At 45.9% G+C, this 19,074-nt stretch overlaps 3 protein-coding genes across 3 annotated transcripts; 1 reads left to right on the top strand and 2 right to left on the bottom strand.

Moving 5' to 3' along the window:
* Positions 1-53: 53 nt before the first annotated feature.
* Positions 54-5,619, bottom strand: kat14 (lysine acetyltransferase 14). The gene is made up of 10 exons (XM_035402663.1): positions 5,335-5,619; positions 4,713-4,834; positions 4,285-4,406; positions 3,983-4,164; positions 3,279-3,698; positions 2,367-2,956; positions 1,978-2,111; positions 1,670-1,845; positions 1,314-1,504; positions 54-1,015 (listed from the first exon to the last, which is right to left on the bottom strand). Exons 1-10 carry the CDS (start codon positions 5,582-5,584, stop codon positions 842-844), a joined length of 2,361 nt encoding a protein of 786 aa, XP_035258554.1. The 5' UTR covers positions 5,585-5,619; the 3' UTR covers positions 54-841.
* A 207-nt stretch (positions 5,620-5,826) lies between these two features.
* On the bottom strand, positions 5,827-7,135 carry LOC118219485 (protein PET117 homolog, mitochondrial). The gene is made up of 2 exons (XM_035402668.1): positions 6,912-7,135; positions 5,827-5,999 (listed from the first exon to the last, which is right to left on the bottom strand). Exons 1-2 carry the CDS (start codon positions 7,005-7,007, stop codon positions 5,856-5,858), a joined length of 240 nt encoding a protein of 79 aa, XP_035258559.1. The 5' UTR covers positions 7,008-7,135; the 3' UTR covers positions 5,827-5,855.
* A 951-nt stretch (positions 7,136-8,086) lies between these two features.
* Positions 8,087-18,868, top strand: LOC118219484 (sorting nexin-5-like). Its single transcript, XM_035402667.1, has 13 exons — positions 8,087-8,256; positions 11,544-11,648; positions 12,159-12,269; positions 12,499-12,620; positions 13,304-13,427; positions 14,195-14,290; positions 14,600-14,705; positions 14,813-14,888; positions 15,224-15,263; positions 15,373-15,459; positions 15,777-15,936; positions 16,137-16,222; positions 16,444-18,868. The coding sequence occupies exons 1-13, from the start codon at positions 8,221-8,223 to the stop codon at positions 16,492-16,494; spliced, it is 1,200 nt and encodes a 399-aa protein (XP_035258558.1). The 5' UTR covers positions 8,087-8,220; the 3' UTR covers positions 16,495-18,868.
* Positions 18,869-19,074: the final 206 nt, after the last annotated feature.

Raw genomic sequence — 19,074 nt, 5'->3', positions numbered from 1 at the left:
ATTCGGAAGTACATATTTCTAATGGTGTTCAATTAAAACACAAAACATTAATATTACATTTTGTAAAGAGTTTAATAGGAAAAATAGCACTTGGGCTACAGGGTTGCATGTACAGAAACGTGAGCATTTACAAAATAATAAACAGACTTATCAAGTCGTTTGGATTAGAAAACTCAGCCAGGTGTGGGTTAAATCTAGACTCAACATTTTATGTACAGTTTTATAACGGAGCACAGGAGTTCTGTTCGACGCGTTTGACAAAAAAAAAAACACTGATCCCTTTGGCTCGCATTTCAGATGAAACAAAACCATCCCAGACAAAAAAAAGAACATGGTCGCCTTCTGGCTGATACTATTGTCCTGCAAACTACACATCTAACCACTCACAAACATCAGGGACTGTTCAATCTAGCCACGCACACACACAACACAGTCTTCTGGTCAGTTCAGTCCTGACCTGATCTGGCATATTTGTTGCCCAACCCCCAGAGTTCAGACACTGAAGGCTAGTTTCCACCAAGAGGTGTTAAACTAACTCTGATCTACCTCCACGCCGAGAGTGTTTTATCACCGTGCACACCTGTCAGTCAAACCAAATCAACTTTTCATGGGCTTAGATGCACAGCAATGATTGGCCAGACACCTTCTACCCCTCGAATCACTGTGAAAGTAACCCAAAGCACGACCATTGCTATCCTTACTGGTCAGTTTTACAGATATAATCAGTGAAGACACTTTCATTTAATTGAAAAGGAAAGATTGACACTCATAATTGCCGTTCCCTTTTATAAGCATGGCTGCTTGGCCCCTCCTCCAGAGGGCGTGGCCTGCCCCTTTTCCCTCAGCGTCTGAGCCGCAGGAAGAAGGCGTGTCGGCACTCCTTGCTGTCCACGGGGTAGTACTTATCGTAGAAGTCCAGCACGTACTCCTCCGTCTTGAAACCAAACTTCTGGTACAGGAGCATGGCGGGGTTACTGGCCGACACATGGAGCGTGACATCTTTACCCATGCAGGTCTAAGAGAGAGCGAGAGAGAGAGAGAGGGAGGGGGAGAGAGAGAGAGGGAGATAGAGAGAGAGGGAGAGGGAGAGAGGGAGATAGAGAGAGAGGGAGGGAGAGAGAGAGAGAGATAAACTTTTAGACTGAGGAAGCCTCAGCAGGGCTGATATGGTGTTTACTCTTAAAAAAAAAACGTGCCTCGATTTAATCACCACAGAGAATCGAGCCCTCTCGTTTTGTCTCACCCAAAGGATGTCTACAGCCTTTCACAGCCCAGTGACTGATGCACCTGTATGAGGTGGGTTTTTTACACACCTGTATGAGGTGGTAGATCATGAATGTGGCGATTCCCGCTCTTCTCCACTCGGGGTGCACCAGCAGGAAGGAGATGTAGGCCTCGTTGTACTTCACATCCGGGACCATGAACCCAAACCCGATCACCACCTTCTTATACAGAACCACCACACTGAAGTCCGGGTACTGCAGGCACTCCGATAGGTCCACTCCTGAGAGACGCAAATGACAGACACACACACACACACACACAATTACAACCATCCAAGCTGCTAAAAAAAAAGTTGAGCTGATTGTCACTTCCAAGAGATCACTTGAGAAAAAAGGAAGTGATGAAAACAAGTAGTGAAAAGAACAGGAAGTGAGCAGGTTCCTACCTGGCCAGAAGATCTCCTGGCACATGGAGTTGACGGAGGGGATGTGGTTGGGGCGGACGTAGCAGTAGTCGATGGGGGCGTCAGGCTCGGGGGCCCAGCTGGGGTCATTCCGATGGGCGTGGGCGCGGATCTCCGCCAGCAGACTCAGCTTCAGGGGCCGGGACTCGTAATCCCTCCTGGAGCAGGGAGGAGCAACAGCATCACAAACACCGCCCAAATAATGCTCTGCACTGGTTGAAGTACGTCAGCGTGTGCATGTGTGTAAGGACTGTGGGAAACGGAGCTTGCACATGTCTGTGGGACGGTACCTTATGAAGGGTTTAAGTATGCGAGAGGTGTACGGGCTGCGGATGCCTTGGTCGATGCTAGCGTCCGAGCCCATCAGTCTGTGGCAGAAGGACACAGCGGACAGGTGGTACCCCTTCCTGCTGGACATGGCCGTCTGGACAAATAATTACAACCCATAATGCATCACAGCGTCATGTATCATTGTATCATTGTGTTGACTTTTATTCAGTCATAAATCTTTTGTGTGCAGTGCAATGAGAGTACGGGAAGAGTTTTAATAAACAAATGTATTATTATTCTTTTTGGCAGTCAGATCTGTAACACTGTCTGGCTGATGTTTTTAATTTTGGGCCTTAAGTTGATTCAGTTTAGAGGATTTGCTGCAGATATGCAGTGCTCAGGTCTGTACCTGGAACCGATCGAGGATACGGAGGTCCTGGCTGGTGGTCCGGTAGGTTCTGGGCCCCCCGGACCCCTGGCGGCTTAGCCCCGCCTCCTGGGCCCCGTACACACCCCCCACCAGGGTGAGGGTGGCGCTGACGGCCTGGTCCAGGTCCAGCAGGGGTAGCCCTCGCTCCCGCTTGGACTGCCGCACCAGCAGCTTCCTGTGGAGCCGCTTGGCCTGCGGCGTGACGGCCAGCGCCTGAGGACACGCCTCCAGCCTCCGCAGCAGCAGCCGCTCCTCGTACAGGCTGAGCGGGGCGTAGCGGGGGGCGGAGCCAGCCGACGGCCCATCCCCTTTATCCTGCGGGGCCTTCTTTCTTTCGCCCCGCCCCCTCGACCCCATGGCTGCGCCCTCGTCCATGCCCCGCTCTGCCCCTTCGTCCTCGACCCCGCCTCCTCGCTCCTCCCCCTCGCTCTCCACTTCCTGTTTGATGTGCTCGGCGGCACGCAGCTTCTTGCGCACGATCAGGGCACCGGTGGCCAGGGGCATGCTGGGAGGAGGGATGTACTCTATGCCCGGATCTATCACCCCCTCCCCGTCCATCTCCTCATCGTCTGAGGAAAGAACAAGTGCATATTAAATATACTACACACACTCACAGCCACACTCACACTTGCAGTCAAAGTCAGACTCGCAAGCAGACGCATGTGCACATGCACGCACTCACTCATCTGTATGCAAGACTAATTACTCAAGTATGGAAGCAAAAAAAATACACGAAACTACAACTTATATACATGAGAGGAACCCGAGTCAAACTTCACATGGTGGTAAATAAATCCTGAAAACATTTACGTATAATTAAGCTGTTGTTAAAGTGGTTTGGTTACTGCAGTTATGACAGGAGGGCTCGGGCTGAGACACACAGGGGCTCACCGTGGAACAGAGCCTGAGGAGGCATGACGTCTGGGATGAGGTCGGCCTCCGACAGCAGGCTGGGCGTGGCCGAGTGGGAGGCGGGCGTGCCGGGGGCGGAGAAGTCGGGCGAGGGGGACGGGGAGGGGCTGGTGAGCGGCGTGCGGTCCGAGGAGCTGAGGGAGGAGAAGTCGATGACCTCGCCCTTCTCCAGCACCAGGTCGGGGCGACGGCCGCGGCTGCCGAACTTCACGGGCGTGGACGAGGCGCTGCGGTCCAGGAAGCCGGCCGCCTCCTTCTGCGCGCGCCGGATGTCCTTGGCCTCCTGCGTGCGCGAGCGCTTCTCCTTCAGCTGCATGGCGCTCTCCACGGGGTTCCGCCCCACCCGCTTACGCAACCCCTCCACCGTGATGATGGGGTCCAGCGCCGGCTTCGAGGGGACTGGGGGGGGGGGGGGGGGGGGGGGCAGTACACACACGCCAAAATCAAAATCAGAGACGGCAAAATTCATTAGAGCAGGAGAAACACGATGATGAAAACAGCCCATCCAGGATCCTCATTTAACTACAAAGCAGAGCATCATCTTTCCTTGATTAGGTTCATAAAGAGACTTAAAGGTTTAGATCAATCTAAGGGTATCAGCCGGTCATATGCCTGACTAAATCAGTGATAGTTTCTCTATATTATTTTCCCATGGAAAGTGTTTCTGGGAGAAGGGGCTCCACCTTTGGTCTTCAGTGAGGCGATGGAGGCCTTGTCCCCCTCCGGGCGCAGGGTCGGGGGGCGGTTCTGCACCAGCTTCCACCAGCCAGGCTCCCCAAACTCCTGAGCCCCCGAACGGAAGAACGTGGGGCTCCCCACCGACAGACACCCCGCCACCGTGCTCCACCAGGTGGACGTCTTCTTCCTGTGGGAAACAGGAAGACCAAACAGAGAAGTCGCTGGAACTGCTCACTACAAGTCGCGGGTGGAACTACTTTTACAGTACAGCATTTTCTTGCAACCACGGCGATCTGTCCCGTCTCACCTGGATCCCAGGAGGAAGGTCCAGTGTCTGCCGATGAAGGCGCAGATGTCCTCTTTCCACCGGAAGTAACCTTGGCGACCAGTGCCCTCCAGGGACAGGTTGTACATAGCTAGCATCACCACCTGAACACACACAGCCAATCACGGACAAGCACAGAGGTTGTAATGGCATTGAACTGTTGGACAGATTCACCTATTCAAAGTTATCTACAACGTGTGAAATGTTTCTTCTTACAAAGAATATATCCTATTGATACTGTATAAGATAAACAAAAAATGTAACAGATTCAAGGTACATAGTCACCACAAAGAGAAAGAGAAACTAGAGAACAGCATAATCTGAAAAGATCAGATTTAATGTTCTGGTTTTGTATACCAGCTAGATTTCTCATGCTCCCATGGGGAAAGAAAGCCTGTCTTGTGCTGTACCTGTTGCCAGGTGAGCCTCATCCTCTCAAAGGTCTCCTTGCCGTCTTCTGAGCAGTCATAGCAGGTGAACTTGAAGAAGTTATCCCCCTTCAGGTAACTGGGCTGCTCTCCTCGAAGCTGGGCTGAGTGTGGCAGGTAAAAGAAAGACTGCTCAGAGACACACCTTCGGTGCACCAGAGGATTTATTTAAGGAACAAGGTGACACAGGTAAGAACATAAAGGTGATTACTATTCTAAACTGTCTGGGAGCATTCAAACTATATACTACATAATATTTATAGGAAAAATACTAAATAGCTTAACAAGCCAAATCAAAAGTGCTAGACACAGAAAAGTGCAAAGTTTGTTGTTTTAACCAGTCAGTGTCCACCTGTCGACACAACATTCAGCCAGCACAAGTAACTCATTTTTTAAAATCAGCAGTAAAATATGTGATCTTAACTATTTTTAATAATCTCAGGAGCAAGAGGATCAATTTTCCCTGATTAGTGATAAATCCAGAGTCTTGTGTCACAAGAGACTAGTGCAAAGGCTTAAAGAAGGCAAGCTGGACAGTGTTCCACAGGAAGTGGTGGTCACACTGTACAGTAAGCGGTCCTCCGTCCAACTTCCTGTCTCTCACCGGTGGGGATCCACTTGTGGCACTTGTCGCAGTAGAAGGACATGTCCTCGTTCCAGCTGCTGTCGGCCTCGTCTCCGATGTCGCTGTTGAGCGAGTCGCCACTCTGGTCGTGGGAGAAGTCGACGGAGGCCTGGTCCTCCGACTCCACGATCAGCAGCGTCTCCCCTTCCACCTCCCCCTCCTCCAGCCCCTCCGAGGCCTCGTCATCACGACCGCTGGGGAGTCCCCGCAGCTCCCCACTGCTGTCCATTCTTCCCCCAGGCCCCCTTCCAGAAAGCACTTCCTTTAGAGCTGGGTACATAACATGTCACACACTCAGGGATCCGAGTTTTCCTCATTCTTATTTTCAGAGCCCAAATGTCGCTATGGCAATTAATATTTGGCTCCATTCCATCTCTGAGCCTCTGGACCAACAGCACTGAATGCTAACTAAAAATGAAAAACGCACGTGCAGCGTAAATACTTGTTACTCACAAAGCTATGAAAGCCACCGGGTGATGTTCGTTTCTGAGAGGGTGACTCTAGGGGCTTTGGGGTCCCGCTGCGCTCCTCTGGCGCTCTGCCTCCAGCTCTTTGGTCAGGCTGATCTGCTCCTCCAGCAGCCGCAGGTTCTCCTTCTTCCTCTCCAGCCTCTCCAGGTCTCGAAACACTCCTTCGCGAAGTTTCTAGAGAGGATCCGATTTTTACAGTGTGTGCCAAGCATGCTCGATTTCACGAAATTCTGTAATGCAATAAGCGCAACTAGAGAGCACAAGTTCATAAGATACGCGTCGCTAGCTAACAATAATCAGGCGCAGCATCAAGTCACAAAGCAGGTAAATGTTGTATGTAAACCCAGCTACTAAAACTTAAAAAAGAGCGTTAATTAACGGTTCATACAAATTAATGCACATTACATTATAATCATTTCTCAGACGCATAAGATAACTAGTACTGGCTAAAATTGCTTTAGTGTACATGAAACATTAGGGGAATTATGGTCATTAGTCTAGAGAAATGTTCTGATTTGCATGAATTAAAATGAATTACTAAATTAATAGGCGCCTTATAAATGACAAAACTGTAATTTAGCAATGATATCTCGTGCTACCCTTGCTCACCGGAGGGCTGCTTACAGTTAGCTTACCATCCAACATATACATTACTGACAGCTGTACGGACAGCACTGGAACAACAGTTATAATAAGATACCTAGCTAGCCGTGCTAGTAATGTACTGTTAATAAGAACAGTCAATGCTGCGATTGGTCGGCTAACTGGCTATAGCGAGACAGTGCTTTCCCTCCCAATTCTAATAGGGACTCTCTAATCTCTATTAGCAAGCTAACTACATATGAAGAGTGAGTCGCTGCAAATCCCAACTATACAGCAACTAAGGTAACGGATGTTACTCTGAACACATTATAAAATAGCCTGTTATAATGCAAGTTACATATAGCGTTTGATAAACAAGCAGCGCTTACCAGCTAGCTAGCTAGCTATAATGGTTGGCCAATTCAATTTCCATGTCACATTTGATAGCTTGCTAGATAGCTAAGCTAACTAGCGCCCGTTAGCTAACAAGCAAGATAGCATTACCTCTCTGTCCCAATTCTGCTTAATATGCACTCCCGCAACGGTTGCCAATGTAAGAGTCAGAGAAATCCCAAACACCACTTTGGAGGTTGTAGACATAGCTGGCTAGCTACAACATGTTATTTACACACAAATACAATGCCTGCACAGGCGCTAAGGTCAATGTAACCATCCAATGTGTGTAGCACCAGCAGGCCGTGCAGTGGCACGCCGAGAACTACTAAGCCAGTCTAAACAAATCTAATGTCGAATCTGTTTTTTTCTCTCGAGAAAATATGTGCACAGATGGGCCAGTATTTTGCTGAGGGCAAATCCTGCCAAAACTAACGACAATATAAATACAAATAAATGCATCCTTTTTGACATAGGCTATGTATTTCTCGCGATATTTGTATTATTTATTGAAGTGTACTTGTCACGACAAATGCATTGCCTATGTCAAATGCACTGATGCATTCAACATTTTAGCTGAGAGAAATGCAACGTTGGTATTCTGAGTCTGCAACAAGCTAAATGCTTTTTTGAACCCCTTTGATATGTGCCAATGAAACTACAACGACTGCCTTATTTAATTCCACGCAATGACATTAAAAACAAAATTAGGTCATATACATAAGTCATCGTAGCCACATAGTTAATCACACAGGGACTGTGATAAGTATGCTACAACCTTACCTGTAGTGAATGATTGTATATGTAACTGGGATGGTCATAAGTGTTTTGTATGATGGTGTACCTCTGACAGCCTGTTTATATTAACAAGATAAACTACTTTTACATTTGAAATGACAAGACTTCTTGCAGGTAATCTGAAAAAGCCTCCCCAAGCTCAGAAACGCTCATTTCCTTCTGTGCCAGTAAAAAGGCAATATTTTGTTATATTCGTATTGTCATTCATTTTGGCAGGATTTGCCCTCAGCAAAATACCACCCCATCTAGCCTACTATTAATTGACTGGATTTTATGTTATCATAATAACAATCCCAATATGTTTTGTATTCGTCATGTGTTTTTTCTGACTTCTGTCAAATTCCTTTTGCGTGGATCCTCTTCCAGGCATAATTGAGCATGCCACAAAAATTGATTTTAGTACTACCGTTGGTTTTAATTGACAAGACGGGGGTGTAACAGGAAACAGGGACGAACGTCGTTCTGACCAATAGATAGCGTGTGTGGGCGGGTTTAATACAAAGTTAGTGAAAGTGCAGGGGTGGGTGCAGAGTGGTGGATTGGAGAAATAAATAAAGCTATAGTCTTAGCCAACTGTTGCAATTTAATGACCTTCTAGTGTTTAGCTCTTACTCTTTCGAAAATGGCATCGACCCCGGATGAGAGCGAAAAAGAAAAGGTAAGTCAGTTGGGTACAGCAGCGTGTTTTTAACAACCGTAACGTTAGCTTACTGGCTATCTGTTATGGAGCTAGACTAACCAGAGGGGCCGAACCCTTGCTAGTATAGTTAGCTGGTCTGGGTATAGTAGCCAACGCTAAGCTTCATACGTATTTATTTCCGTTTGCATTGAGAGTCTGTCCATGCACCTAAACCACAATAAAACTGTATCTAAGAAATCGTTTACTTAATAACGTGTCACGAATTGTGTTTGTACATTTCAGCACCAGTCAACTGTTAGCCATCAATGACCTAGCTCACGCAAGCTAGCTAGGGAATGCTATCTGAATGCATTCAGCCATGGCTAACTTTACTCAGCCAGCTGGCCTAGCAGTTGCCAGTTTCGCAACTGAAACATTTCCTCTTTCCAGAAAACCATATGGCATGTTAATCTAGCTCGTATATTGTAGATACGTAAAAAGGGTCGCCATGCTAGCACAGTGCTTTTTTCATTTGTGAATACACCATTTTTAAATTGGCAAGACGATGGCTAGCTAGCTCACTAACATGCGTACGTGTTGCATTGTAAGGTTGGCTCGCTGAAATTGTTAAACACACAAGCAAGCAACGACAAAACAAACACTGGCTAGCTTGCTAGCACAGCTGAAATAATGCAAAATTTCCCTCATTAAAAAAATTGTTACCAAGTCCATCCGCAATCTGAACCTGTTGTGAAATTATCCATCCATCCAATGTAGCTATGTGTCAGTCTCAAAATGTCCACATATAGCTAGCATGTACCGCAATTAATCAACCGGCCAGTTCAGGCTCACTATGCGGGACAAGTGCTTTCCTCTGAAAGCACATGTCCCGCTTGTGTGACCCCTTGTGTTGTGTGATTTCACTTAATGGAATTAATTCACAGCTGTCAGATGAACTGCCTGTTTCATAATCACTGCGTGAACGTCAGGGGACATTTTATTAACACTGCAAACATGCCTGTCCTGTCTTGTTTTGCCTAGTCCAGCAGCTGATTACCTTTATCATGCTGTAGTCGTTTGTTGGTTTTTATAAAGCACTGAAAAACAGATGCATATGGCCAGTGCTATATTGTATGCATATTGTATGTCTTTTTTTTTTGGGGGGGGGGGGGGGGGTGAGACAGCAACCCGTGGGGTGGCAGTAAGTTTTTTTGAGTAGCAGAATGTAGATGTTTTTAGCTTCCGGAGTGGGGGAGGAATCAGCTCTTCCATCTTTTGAGCAGACAGAGAGGCCTGACCACATGTACAACCTCTGTCAGAGAAGGCAGGATCTCTGGGGTAGGGTCCAACCGCACTAGGAAAGAGTCTTCACCTGACCTGAATCTGTAAGACCTGTTTTTGTAAAGCCTGTTTTTATCTGCTACCCGAGTAACACAGCGGATGAAGATGTTATTTTTGCTTTCAGCGTGCAACGCCTCTCAGCCACCTTAGCCATAATTTGTCAGTTACCGATATATATAGTACTGTGAAAAAGTCAGAGAGTGCCCTTACTTTTGTTTACTTTCCTGTGAAAACAGCCACTAAGTGCAAGTCATTTTGTCAATGTCAGAATATATGCAGCAAGCATATGTTTAACACAAAATAACACAAAAACCTCCACATCTATGTACAATATCAAATCTTTCAGTACTTAGTGTGTTCTTGCTTCGCATCTCAGGTGTCCATTTTCAGTGTACTAGTGCAAATTTCCTTCTCTTTTGTTTATTTCCTTTTCTCAGTAGTGTTTTTTTGACAGCTACACGTCCTTTCAGACCCATAGCACTGAGTTGTCTTCTAACAGTAGAATGATTGACAGAAACACCTGTGGATTTCCTCAGATCTGAAGCAAGAGTGGAGCTTGATTTTTGTTTTTTCCCCCATCTCTCATTGATAAAATCTTTATGGTGATAATTTCAGTGGTCTACGAGTTCTTGCACGGGTGTGCGGGTGTGCAATCGTTCGAACTACTGTTTTTGGAAACTCCTGTTTTTTTCAGTTTATTGGAGGCTTGTCTGTAATTTTATGTTAAATATGTTTCTTGCATTATTGCCTGTCCCTGGAAAAAAATTAGGACCGAATGGCCGATATAGCCTAACTGGAAATATAATCAACAAAAGGGTGGTCTGTGACTTTCACACAGTACTACATTTATGAGGTGTTTGTTTCTTTGTCCTAATGGGTGGGGACAGAGAAACTGCTCTGCAAACATTTACTTGACATCCTGTGTTAAAGCCATTCGCTTGTTTCTGAAGTATGTCAAAGTAGCCTAAATGCATGTTGTGTGAGAAAGTGTCCAAACTAGGCTATGCATATGATATTTGTGGTTTAGCTTTTAAGTTCTTTAAGCATATCCAATATTTCTTAGTTGTTCAATTTTTTAGAAAGTTGCGTAACTAAGAGGTATTGCCCCCTACTACTTGATGCTTTATTTATTTATTTATTTATTTAATAGTTTTTTTTGAAGTGTTTGTCTTCATATATGGGTTAGTTATCTTTTATTTTATTTTATTTTATTTTTTCAGATTGGGGTGGGATGGGCCTGAACCTGGTTGCCTCAGAATTTAAAATCCCTAGAGTGGGAAATAGCTGCTCAGAAATTTCCACCAAAGTCTGTTTTTTAGGCTCCGCTGCAGTTGATCCTGCTCAGCAGTGTTTCTAGAAGATCATTCTGTTCTCTGAACCAGAGGTTTGAAGCAGTCTAGGATTTGATGCTCATCTACCGATCTGAATATTAAACTTTGCTTTCGTCAGTCTCGTGTAAAGCTACACTGTCTGCATAGTCCCATGAATGCCATATGTGGGCGTTCTGTTGCACGGAAAAGGCATTTTTACAGTGACGTCCCCTCGTACGGTTGCACTGCCGTCTTTGTGCTTGAGAAGCAGCGGGGTGACACACCAGGCAGGCTGCAGGAGAACCGCGAGTGCTTCGCATGAAGGCGTGTCTTTGTCCCTCCGGCGAAAGCCTGCTGAATTCCTGCTGAGCTCTAGCCCGTCTCCAGATCCGTCCTCGTGTTGATATTCAGTTTCTGCTGGCGTTCAGCTCCTCTAGGCTCCTCGAAGCTGTCGGTCGCTGTCTTTGATCTCTCTGAATGTCATGTGTGTGTGTGAGTGGGTGGGTGGGTTAGAAGTAATGTAAGAATGTCTTGCAAAGGTACACATTTAGTAGTTAATTCACTGAGCATACTAAGTGTGGGAATGCAGTAGGATCTTGCCAGTGGAAGGCATGCAGAGGACCACACACATATTGTTAAGGTCCTAAAGTGTGACACTGCTTTTTTTTTTTGTAGGTTCCCTCAGTGTCCGTCGACCTGAACCATGATGCCTCTCTGCTCATCGACATTCCCGACGCCCTATGTGAACGTGACAAAGTCAAGTTCACCGTCCACACTAAAGTAAGTTGACCTCTGACCTCCAGACTCCACTCTTCCTCTGGGTATTCTATGAGTAGTGCTCTGATTCCACACCAGGGTGATCTGACCTGTGACCTTTGACCTTTTCCTCCTCAGGTTTGTACATCAGCCACACTGTTGGCTGTAGGCTGACCTCTTTCTCTGATGTCAGATGTCATTAAATGCTTTTCTGTCCCACCCTTTCTGTAAGAGGACACCTGACACGGAGAAAGCTGGCTTTGTGTGTGTGTGTGTTTGCGTGCGTGCGTGCGTGCGCGCGCCCTGCTCACTGCTTTCTCCCTCCCTGTTTGAGACTCTGACTGCGGGGGCTCTGTGTAACTGTCAGATTGTCTGACTCGCTATACCGCTTTCTCAAAAGTTTCAGCTTCACCACGCCACATTAAGGCGATAAAATGGACTCCTTTGGTTTTGTTCGTTTCGTTGCCGGGGAATGAAGGAACTCTCCCCTGAGACGGGTTCCCGCAATGCCTCACTCTCGTTCTGTGTCCTCAGACAACGCTGGGAACGTTCCAGAAGCCTGACTTCTCGGTGACCCGCCAGCACGAGGACTTCATCTGGCTCCACGACACCCTGGTGGAGACGGAGGATTACGCCGGCCTGATCGTGAGTGGCCAGAAAAGGGACAATTTGATTTTGCACATGTATTGTGAAGGAATTGTTTTGATAATATATTTTATTTCAGTATTTATTCCATTTCCCTAAAGAAGTACTGCAGTGGAAATAAGATTTGTGTCCATGTTATGCTGTTCTTCATTCTTCTTTAATTTTAACTGGAAAATCAGTCAGTTGTTAAATCAGACAGAGATTTGCTTCCTCTCTGCTATGCCCCCAGATTCCTCCGGCTCCCCCCAAACCGGATTTTGAGAGCCCCCGGGAGAAGATGCACAAGCTGGGGGAGGGAGAGGCCTCCTTGACCAAGGAGGAATACACCAAAATGAAGCAGGAACTGGAAGCGTGAGCATCCGTCGACCTTTAACCCTTAACCTTTAACCTTTCACCTCAGAGCCTCGGAGAGTGAGAGAGACTGACCAGCTTAAACACAGTGCTGTCTTTGAACCACTCAGTTAATATTCAAAGAATCATTCAAAAATGGGGAAATACGTTTGCCTTTTCTGTGTTTTTGTGTCTTAGTTATGTGTATATGTTTTCTGGAACCAACGTACATCTGAGCAAATATGTTACCTTAGCTGACCACAGTTTTGGAACCGCTGTGGTTCATGAGAGGGGTTGATTGAATCATGAGAGAGAGAAACATGACCTGCAATAGCCTTCATGTTACACTGTCCATAGACATTTACTCCATTCAAATTAAACACTGCGCTAAACTTATTCTGTCCATGTAATTGCATATGTTGCAGTACGTTTGGTGTAAACTTGTACCTTTGACTACTACTAAATGTAGGCCTTACTTTATATAAAGTACATGTTTGTGCTACACCTTTGCCCTTGTCAGGTTTTATTGTTTTCCTGTGCCATGCTATGTTTCCTAAAGTATAATGTCCATGCATTTGGTATGCACTTATTGTACATCGCCTTGGATAAAAGCGTCTGCCAAATAAGTGTAATGTCACGGGAATTTTATTGGGCAAAATGGTTTTAGTATTCCCTTGTCCTTATGAGGCCTGTTCTGTCTGTAGGGAGTACCTAGCGGTATTTAAGAAGACCGTGCAGGTCCACGAAGTCTTCCTCCTCCGCCTCTCCTCTCACCCCATCCTGAGCAAGGACAGAAACTTCCAGATCTTTCTGGAGTACGACCAGGATGTGAGTTTTTATTCATTTTAAGTGAGCTAAATAGGGTGAATCGCCACTCGTTTGGGGGAATTCCAGCTGCTCCTCAGAGTTAGTAAAGGACGGCCAGGTTTTTGAGCCTGAGAACACAAATAACTTTATATCCAGAACTACTGCTGTGGTTAATATGCATCGACACTGATGTGCCACACATGGAACATTATGTTTTTCTTTTCTGTAAAGGTAAGCTGTTATATTGCCTCAGGGACCAGTTGGGGGTTAAGAGGAAAAACTGTTGGGACAAATACAGTTACGTAAAGGAACCTGTTAGCCGACATCCTAAAATAGTCGAAATGCCTGTCTTCATCTAGGATTAAAATGCCCCTGCTTAACTAGGCTAGAACATATTAGCCGTTTTTTCCCCCCTTGTTCGGTTTATGTGACTGGCGGACAACCTTCTTTTTTCTGTTCATATTGTTCTTTAACAAAAGTAGATCTAAAATTGTTTTCTCAATAATTTCCGTGGCTGCCACCAGATTTTCACGCATGTAAACATTGGCAGTTTGGTGTTTCATTGCCACACAAAACCCCCTCCCCCCCACCCCCAGGTTTTAAAATGCAAAATGTTGTGCAACACTTTCATTTTGTTTTTGCATGATGCTTGTTGAAAGGGTAGTGCGACGAGGTATAAATCAGGCTTTATAATTCACAAATCGCATTCTTCCCCTGACAGAGTAACCAATTGCTTTTCTCCAGCTGTTTGTTTAGTTCTTCCCCTGATGGTCTGGTCTCATCCACAGCTCAGCGTCCGGAGGAAGAACACCAAGGAGAAGTTTGGCGGATTTTTCCGGAACATGGTGAAGAGCGCCGACGAGGTCTTCATTTCGGGCATAAAGGTCAGCGAAGTTGGATGATGTTGGTGTGTGTTGGATGCTATTCTCCAAGGTTAGCTGGAGAAAAGTGTTCACTGAAAATGCTAATAAGACCAATATTTTCATGTTCGCTGAGTTGGCTAAAACGTCAAACAGAAATGGTGTGCATGATTCCATTTTGAACGCTGTGAGATGGTGATTCATCTCTGGTGTTCTAGATGCTGTAAGATGGTGATTCGTCTGATGCTCTGTTTGAGCACTGTACGATGGTGATTAGTTTCTGTTGTTCAGAATGCTGTATGATGGTGATGAGTCTCTGGTGCTCTCCTGTAGGAGGGGGATGAGTTCTTTGACCAGGAGAAGACCTTCCTGCTGGACTATTTTGGCAAAATCAAAGACTCCACTGCCAAAGCAGAGAAGATGACCCGCTCACACAAGAGTATGAACTAAATACACAAACAACACAATCAGCAAGCAGTGTGTGTGTGTGTGTGTGGGTGTGTAAGCCTGCAACACACACTGAAATCTTTTTTTTTTCTTTCTCAGATCTGGCAGATGACTACATTCTGATATCTTCTACCTTGGCCAGCCTATCAGCAGAGGACTCCACAGCACTTAAAGGGTGAGTCCTGAACACTGATTGGCTGACCAGATACTGGCCTGTAACATCACTACTATTTTGTGCAATTAGTCAGGGGGAATGCCTGTAGGTGTGGCCAGCTCCTCCCTTCCCCTTGGCTGCTGTGCAGATGCAGTCATTGAATCACTCTGCTGCAGCTGCGCAGTCTGGCTGCACAAGTGCTCTGACCTCCAGTGTATAACGCTCAAGTGCACCAGCACCCGCCATTAATAATGCAAACTCATAGTAATAAATAATGTTAAAGGCAGTTCATTCTAATCAACGCTGAAAGGTGTGTGGATTGCTTGAGTTTTGTAAGACCTCCTCTATCTTTCCAGGTATCTGATGAAGTTTTCAGACCTTTTGGAGAAGCTCAGGGTAAGAATATTACATGTGTGTCAGTGCACATAGACAGCACACACGTGTATCCACACTCATGCTGTGTGGTAGTGGCTGACTGGCGTGGGCTTGCTGTGTGTTGCGACAGAAGGTGGAGGCGAGGGTGGCATCGGATCAGGAGCTGAAACTGACGGAGCTGCTCAGATACTACATGAGAGACATCCAGGCTGCCAAGGTAGGCCAGCCGGAGCCCAGATTTCCCCGAGAGTGTCTGATACTGAGAGCGTCTGATTCTGAGAGCTGAAGATGAACACTTCTGAACATTCAAAATAAGAGAAGAAAGGGGTCACGTTTTAAAAAAGGAAAAGCAGTAACTCCACTTAAATAACACTTACCTTACCCGAGTTGGAAAGAAGGTTTGTACAGTCTCATTCAGGTGCTCTAAATGGCACAGGAGGTTGTGTTCCCTAAGTCTGTGCATCAGGAAATGATGTAATTGTTTGGAAGCAGCCTTTGGTGGAACTGAAATCACATCTTCATTGTTTCCCTCAGGACCTGTTATACAGGCGCGCACGTGCCCAGGCAGATTATGAGAATGCCTGCAGGGCGCTGGAGAAGGCTCGACAGAAGGGCAAGGACGTGCCCCAGGCCGAGAACCTCCAGGAGCAGTGCCTGCAGAAGTTTGAAAAGCTCTCTGAGTCGGGCAAGAAAGGTATGGCAGCCTGGGGATGGGGCCACAGACCTTATATGGGCAGGGGTGGGCCACAGACCTTATATGGGCAGGGGTGGGCCACAGGCTATATATGGGCAGGGGTGGGCCACAGACTATATATGGACAGGGGTCAGCGCTGGAGGCCCAGTGTAACCTGTGGAAACCCAGTGCCCAAAACAAGGCCTCTCATCTCCCTGCAGAGCTCACCGGCTTCAAAGCCAGGAGGGTGGTGGCCTTCCGGAAAAATCTGGTGGAGATGGCCGAGCTGGAGGTCAAGCACGCAAAGGTGAGTTTTAGGGCCATGGTGCCAGAGAGAAGGGCTCTGGTTGGCCATGGCTCCAGAGAGGAGGGCTCTGATTGGCCATGGCTCCAGAGAGGAGGGCTCTGATTGGCCATGGCTCCAGAGAGAAGGGCTTTGATTGGCCATAGCTCCAGAGTTTCCTAAAATTAACCCTGCTGGCCATGTAAGTGAAAGGAGAATGAATTTTCCCTGTTGTGTGTCCACAGAACAAGACCACTCTGCTGCAAAGTTGCATAGAGCTCCTTAAATCCAACTGAGACTCCCACCCCCATCCCCCCACCACTGCCCTCGTCAGGCACACCCCGGTCACCCCCGTGAGGAAGGACCCCAGGCTGCCCGCCTCCCTGCAAAACCAAGTCCAGAGTTTACACCCCCACACCGCTGTACTTCAGGTCTCACTGTTTACACCCGCTCTGTTTCCATGCCAATCAGGGGTCTCCGTGGTCACGACTGCCCCGGGGGCGGAGCTTCCAAACCACCAGTAGCTGTAGGCAAGGGTCCAGCCTGCTTCTGAAACTTCTAGTAGTTATTGTCATTTTCTTTAGGACATTTTTTCATTTGTCTTTAGATTTTCAATCATCTCCTGTTTTTGCTTAGATTGTGGTGATTATGGTGATTATGGTGCATTCCCCCCAGTCTGGCTCCTCTGCTCACATAACTCTCCTGCAAACCGCCAGAGAGATTGCAGAGAGGTGAGATTTTTAGCGATTCCCCATGCGCCCCCCCCCCTCCTCTTCACCAGCTGGGGCCATTTCCTCCCTTATAGGGACCAGAGAGGTGCGGTGGCAGTAGAGCACATCTGTCTGGGGGGCTTTTCGTTCTTACAGACGTCCCTCTGGGTTGCATGACATTAGCAGAGTAATTGTGTGGGAAGGAATGGCTTGGTCAGTGTTTTTTTTTTTTTTTTTTTTTTTTTTTTTTTTTAAATAAAGTGAGGAGAAGTACAGTTACGGGCTTGGAGAGTGAAAGTCGGTATGAAAGACGTTTGAAACCAGTACCTGGAGAAGTAAAAATAGAAACGCAGCTGCATCTACCCTGAGCTGTGACTGCTGCACCACCGCCATCGCAAGTCTGCTTATGAATATTTTTCTCTTTGATGAAGCAGACCTGCGCTGCAGCCCAAAGTTCTGATTTTACTTCGGAAAGAAAACATGCTGATGGCCTTCAGTAGGAACTGTGTTACTGTGGTGACGATGGTGATGATGATGTTGATGATGATGATGATGTTGCCTTTTGATGAGAACCCGTCATCCTTAAAGAAACTGTCCTATCTTTCCCCCAAGTTTTCTTAACTGAGAGACACAGTAGCAGAGCAGGGTGCTTCAAATCAGCGTAGTGGCACTGTCCACATTCAGTGCTTTGTTAGAGCGTAGTTCCAGGCTACCCTGCAGACCATAACCTGCTAATTATAAACCCTTTTTTTGTTTGTTATTTAATGAATGATGAAATGCTACGTTATTGTCAAACGTCATGGTCAGTGGTCATCCACTGTTGCCCGGCAATCACCGAGCATGCTCACAGCGCTCCTGCAGTGTTACCACGGCGTTGAAAAAAAACCTTGAGGAAATGTTTCAGCTCGGTTGCCTTAACGTTTCGGTTCCCCCAGAAAGGCCAGTCTGGCGAGAGAGAAGCACTTGACCCAGGCCCAGGGCCCACAACACACTTTGTATAGTAATATAATAACACTTTATTTTAATACGAATAAAGTCAAAGTCAATTTGAATTTCATCCTAATATATGAACTATTTTAAATATATTCAGTTAACTAGAACATGTCAGTTATTAACATTATATTTGTAATTTTTTTTGCATATATGGTAGAATAATTTGTAAATGGTCGTATAAATGCATTCTATGAAATATGTATGGAGTTGCATATTTGAAAGTGAATGTGGCAATAATTTTGTAATGAGTGGCATACAGTTTGACGGTGTGCTATCAAATTCATCCAATTTTTCCATTTCCTGAAATGTGTTCAATAAATCTTGAAATGGTCTTCATGCTTTAAATTCACTCCCCCTCGCTTTCTCAGCCCCGAACCACAAGGGGGTGACGTGCGTCTCTTCACAAATTTATGAATAAAGCACAAAACAGTTTAACTTTAAATATGCAAAATGTTTTACACTAGCAAATAACAGAAAACTAAGAGTAATAATGTGATAAATGTATATAAGTGTTAAATCTGAATTAATGTTTTATAGTCTGCACCAGCTTGTTGAATCTGAATATTAAAATCATGGGACTTGCAGTGCTAACGTTTTGGACAGTTGAAATGGATCTGCAGATGGAAGTTCTTGTGTATTTACACTTTTAAAAATCGTTCTTCATGCTGTCGTCTTTCTCTGACGCATTGACACCATTTGCTTTGCGTACGCAATCAATCATGGACCAAATGCAGGTTCTCTGATGTAGTACCGGATGTGGCTGATTGATTGTTTGAAATAACAACGAAAAAGATGGATGAAATGTTAACTGCAGGGACTAATTGATTGCCATAGCAAAATAAAGCTGTATTTTTTGATAACTGAATGTAATTCTGAAACAGTCTCTAAATAACCACACGGTGTTCCTCTGACAGTTTGTGTGTTTTTAGTGTGCAAAAACGACAAATAAAATTGTCCTTTCCCAATGCAGTCGTGTGTTCTGTCACAAGATCAGGGTTGGGATCGTTTGCATGGAATTTTTTATGATGGTTGAAGAATCGCCTTTGAACATTATCTGCATTTCATTAATAAGTTAAAATAAACTTGCTGAACTGACTGAAGCTGAAATAAAGTTTACCCTAAGCCCTGGTCCCCGCTGTCCCATTACTCCTTCAGAATCCTTGCAAATAAATA

Source organism: Anguilla anguilla, chromosome 2 (genome assembly GCF_013347855.1).
Source record: "Anguilla anguilla isolate fAngAng1 chromosome 2, fAngAng1.pri, whole genome shotgun sequence".
Classification (NCBI taxonomy): domain Eukaryota; kingdom Metazoa; phylum Chordata; class Actinopteri; order Anguilliformes; family Anguillidae; genus Anguilla; species Anguilla anguilla.
The sequence above is the reverse complement of the archived record's forward strand: the minus strand, read 5'-3'. Positions and strand labels throughout refer to the sequence as shown.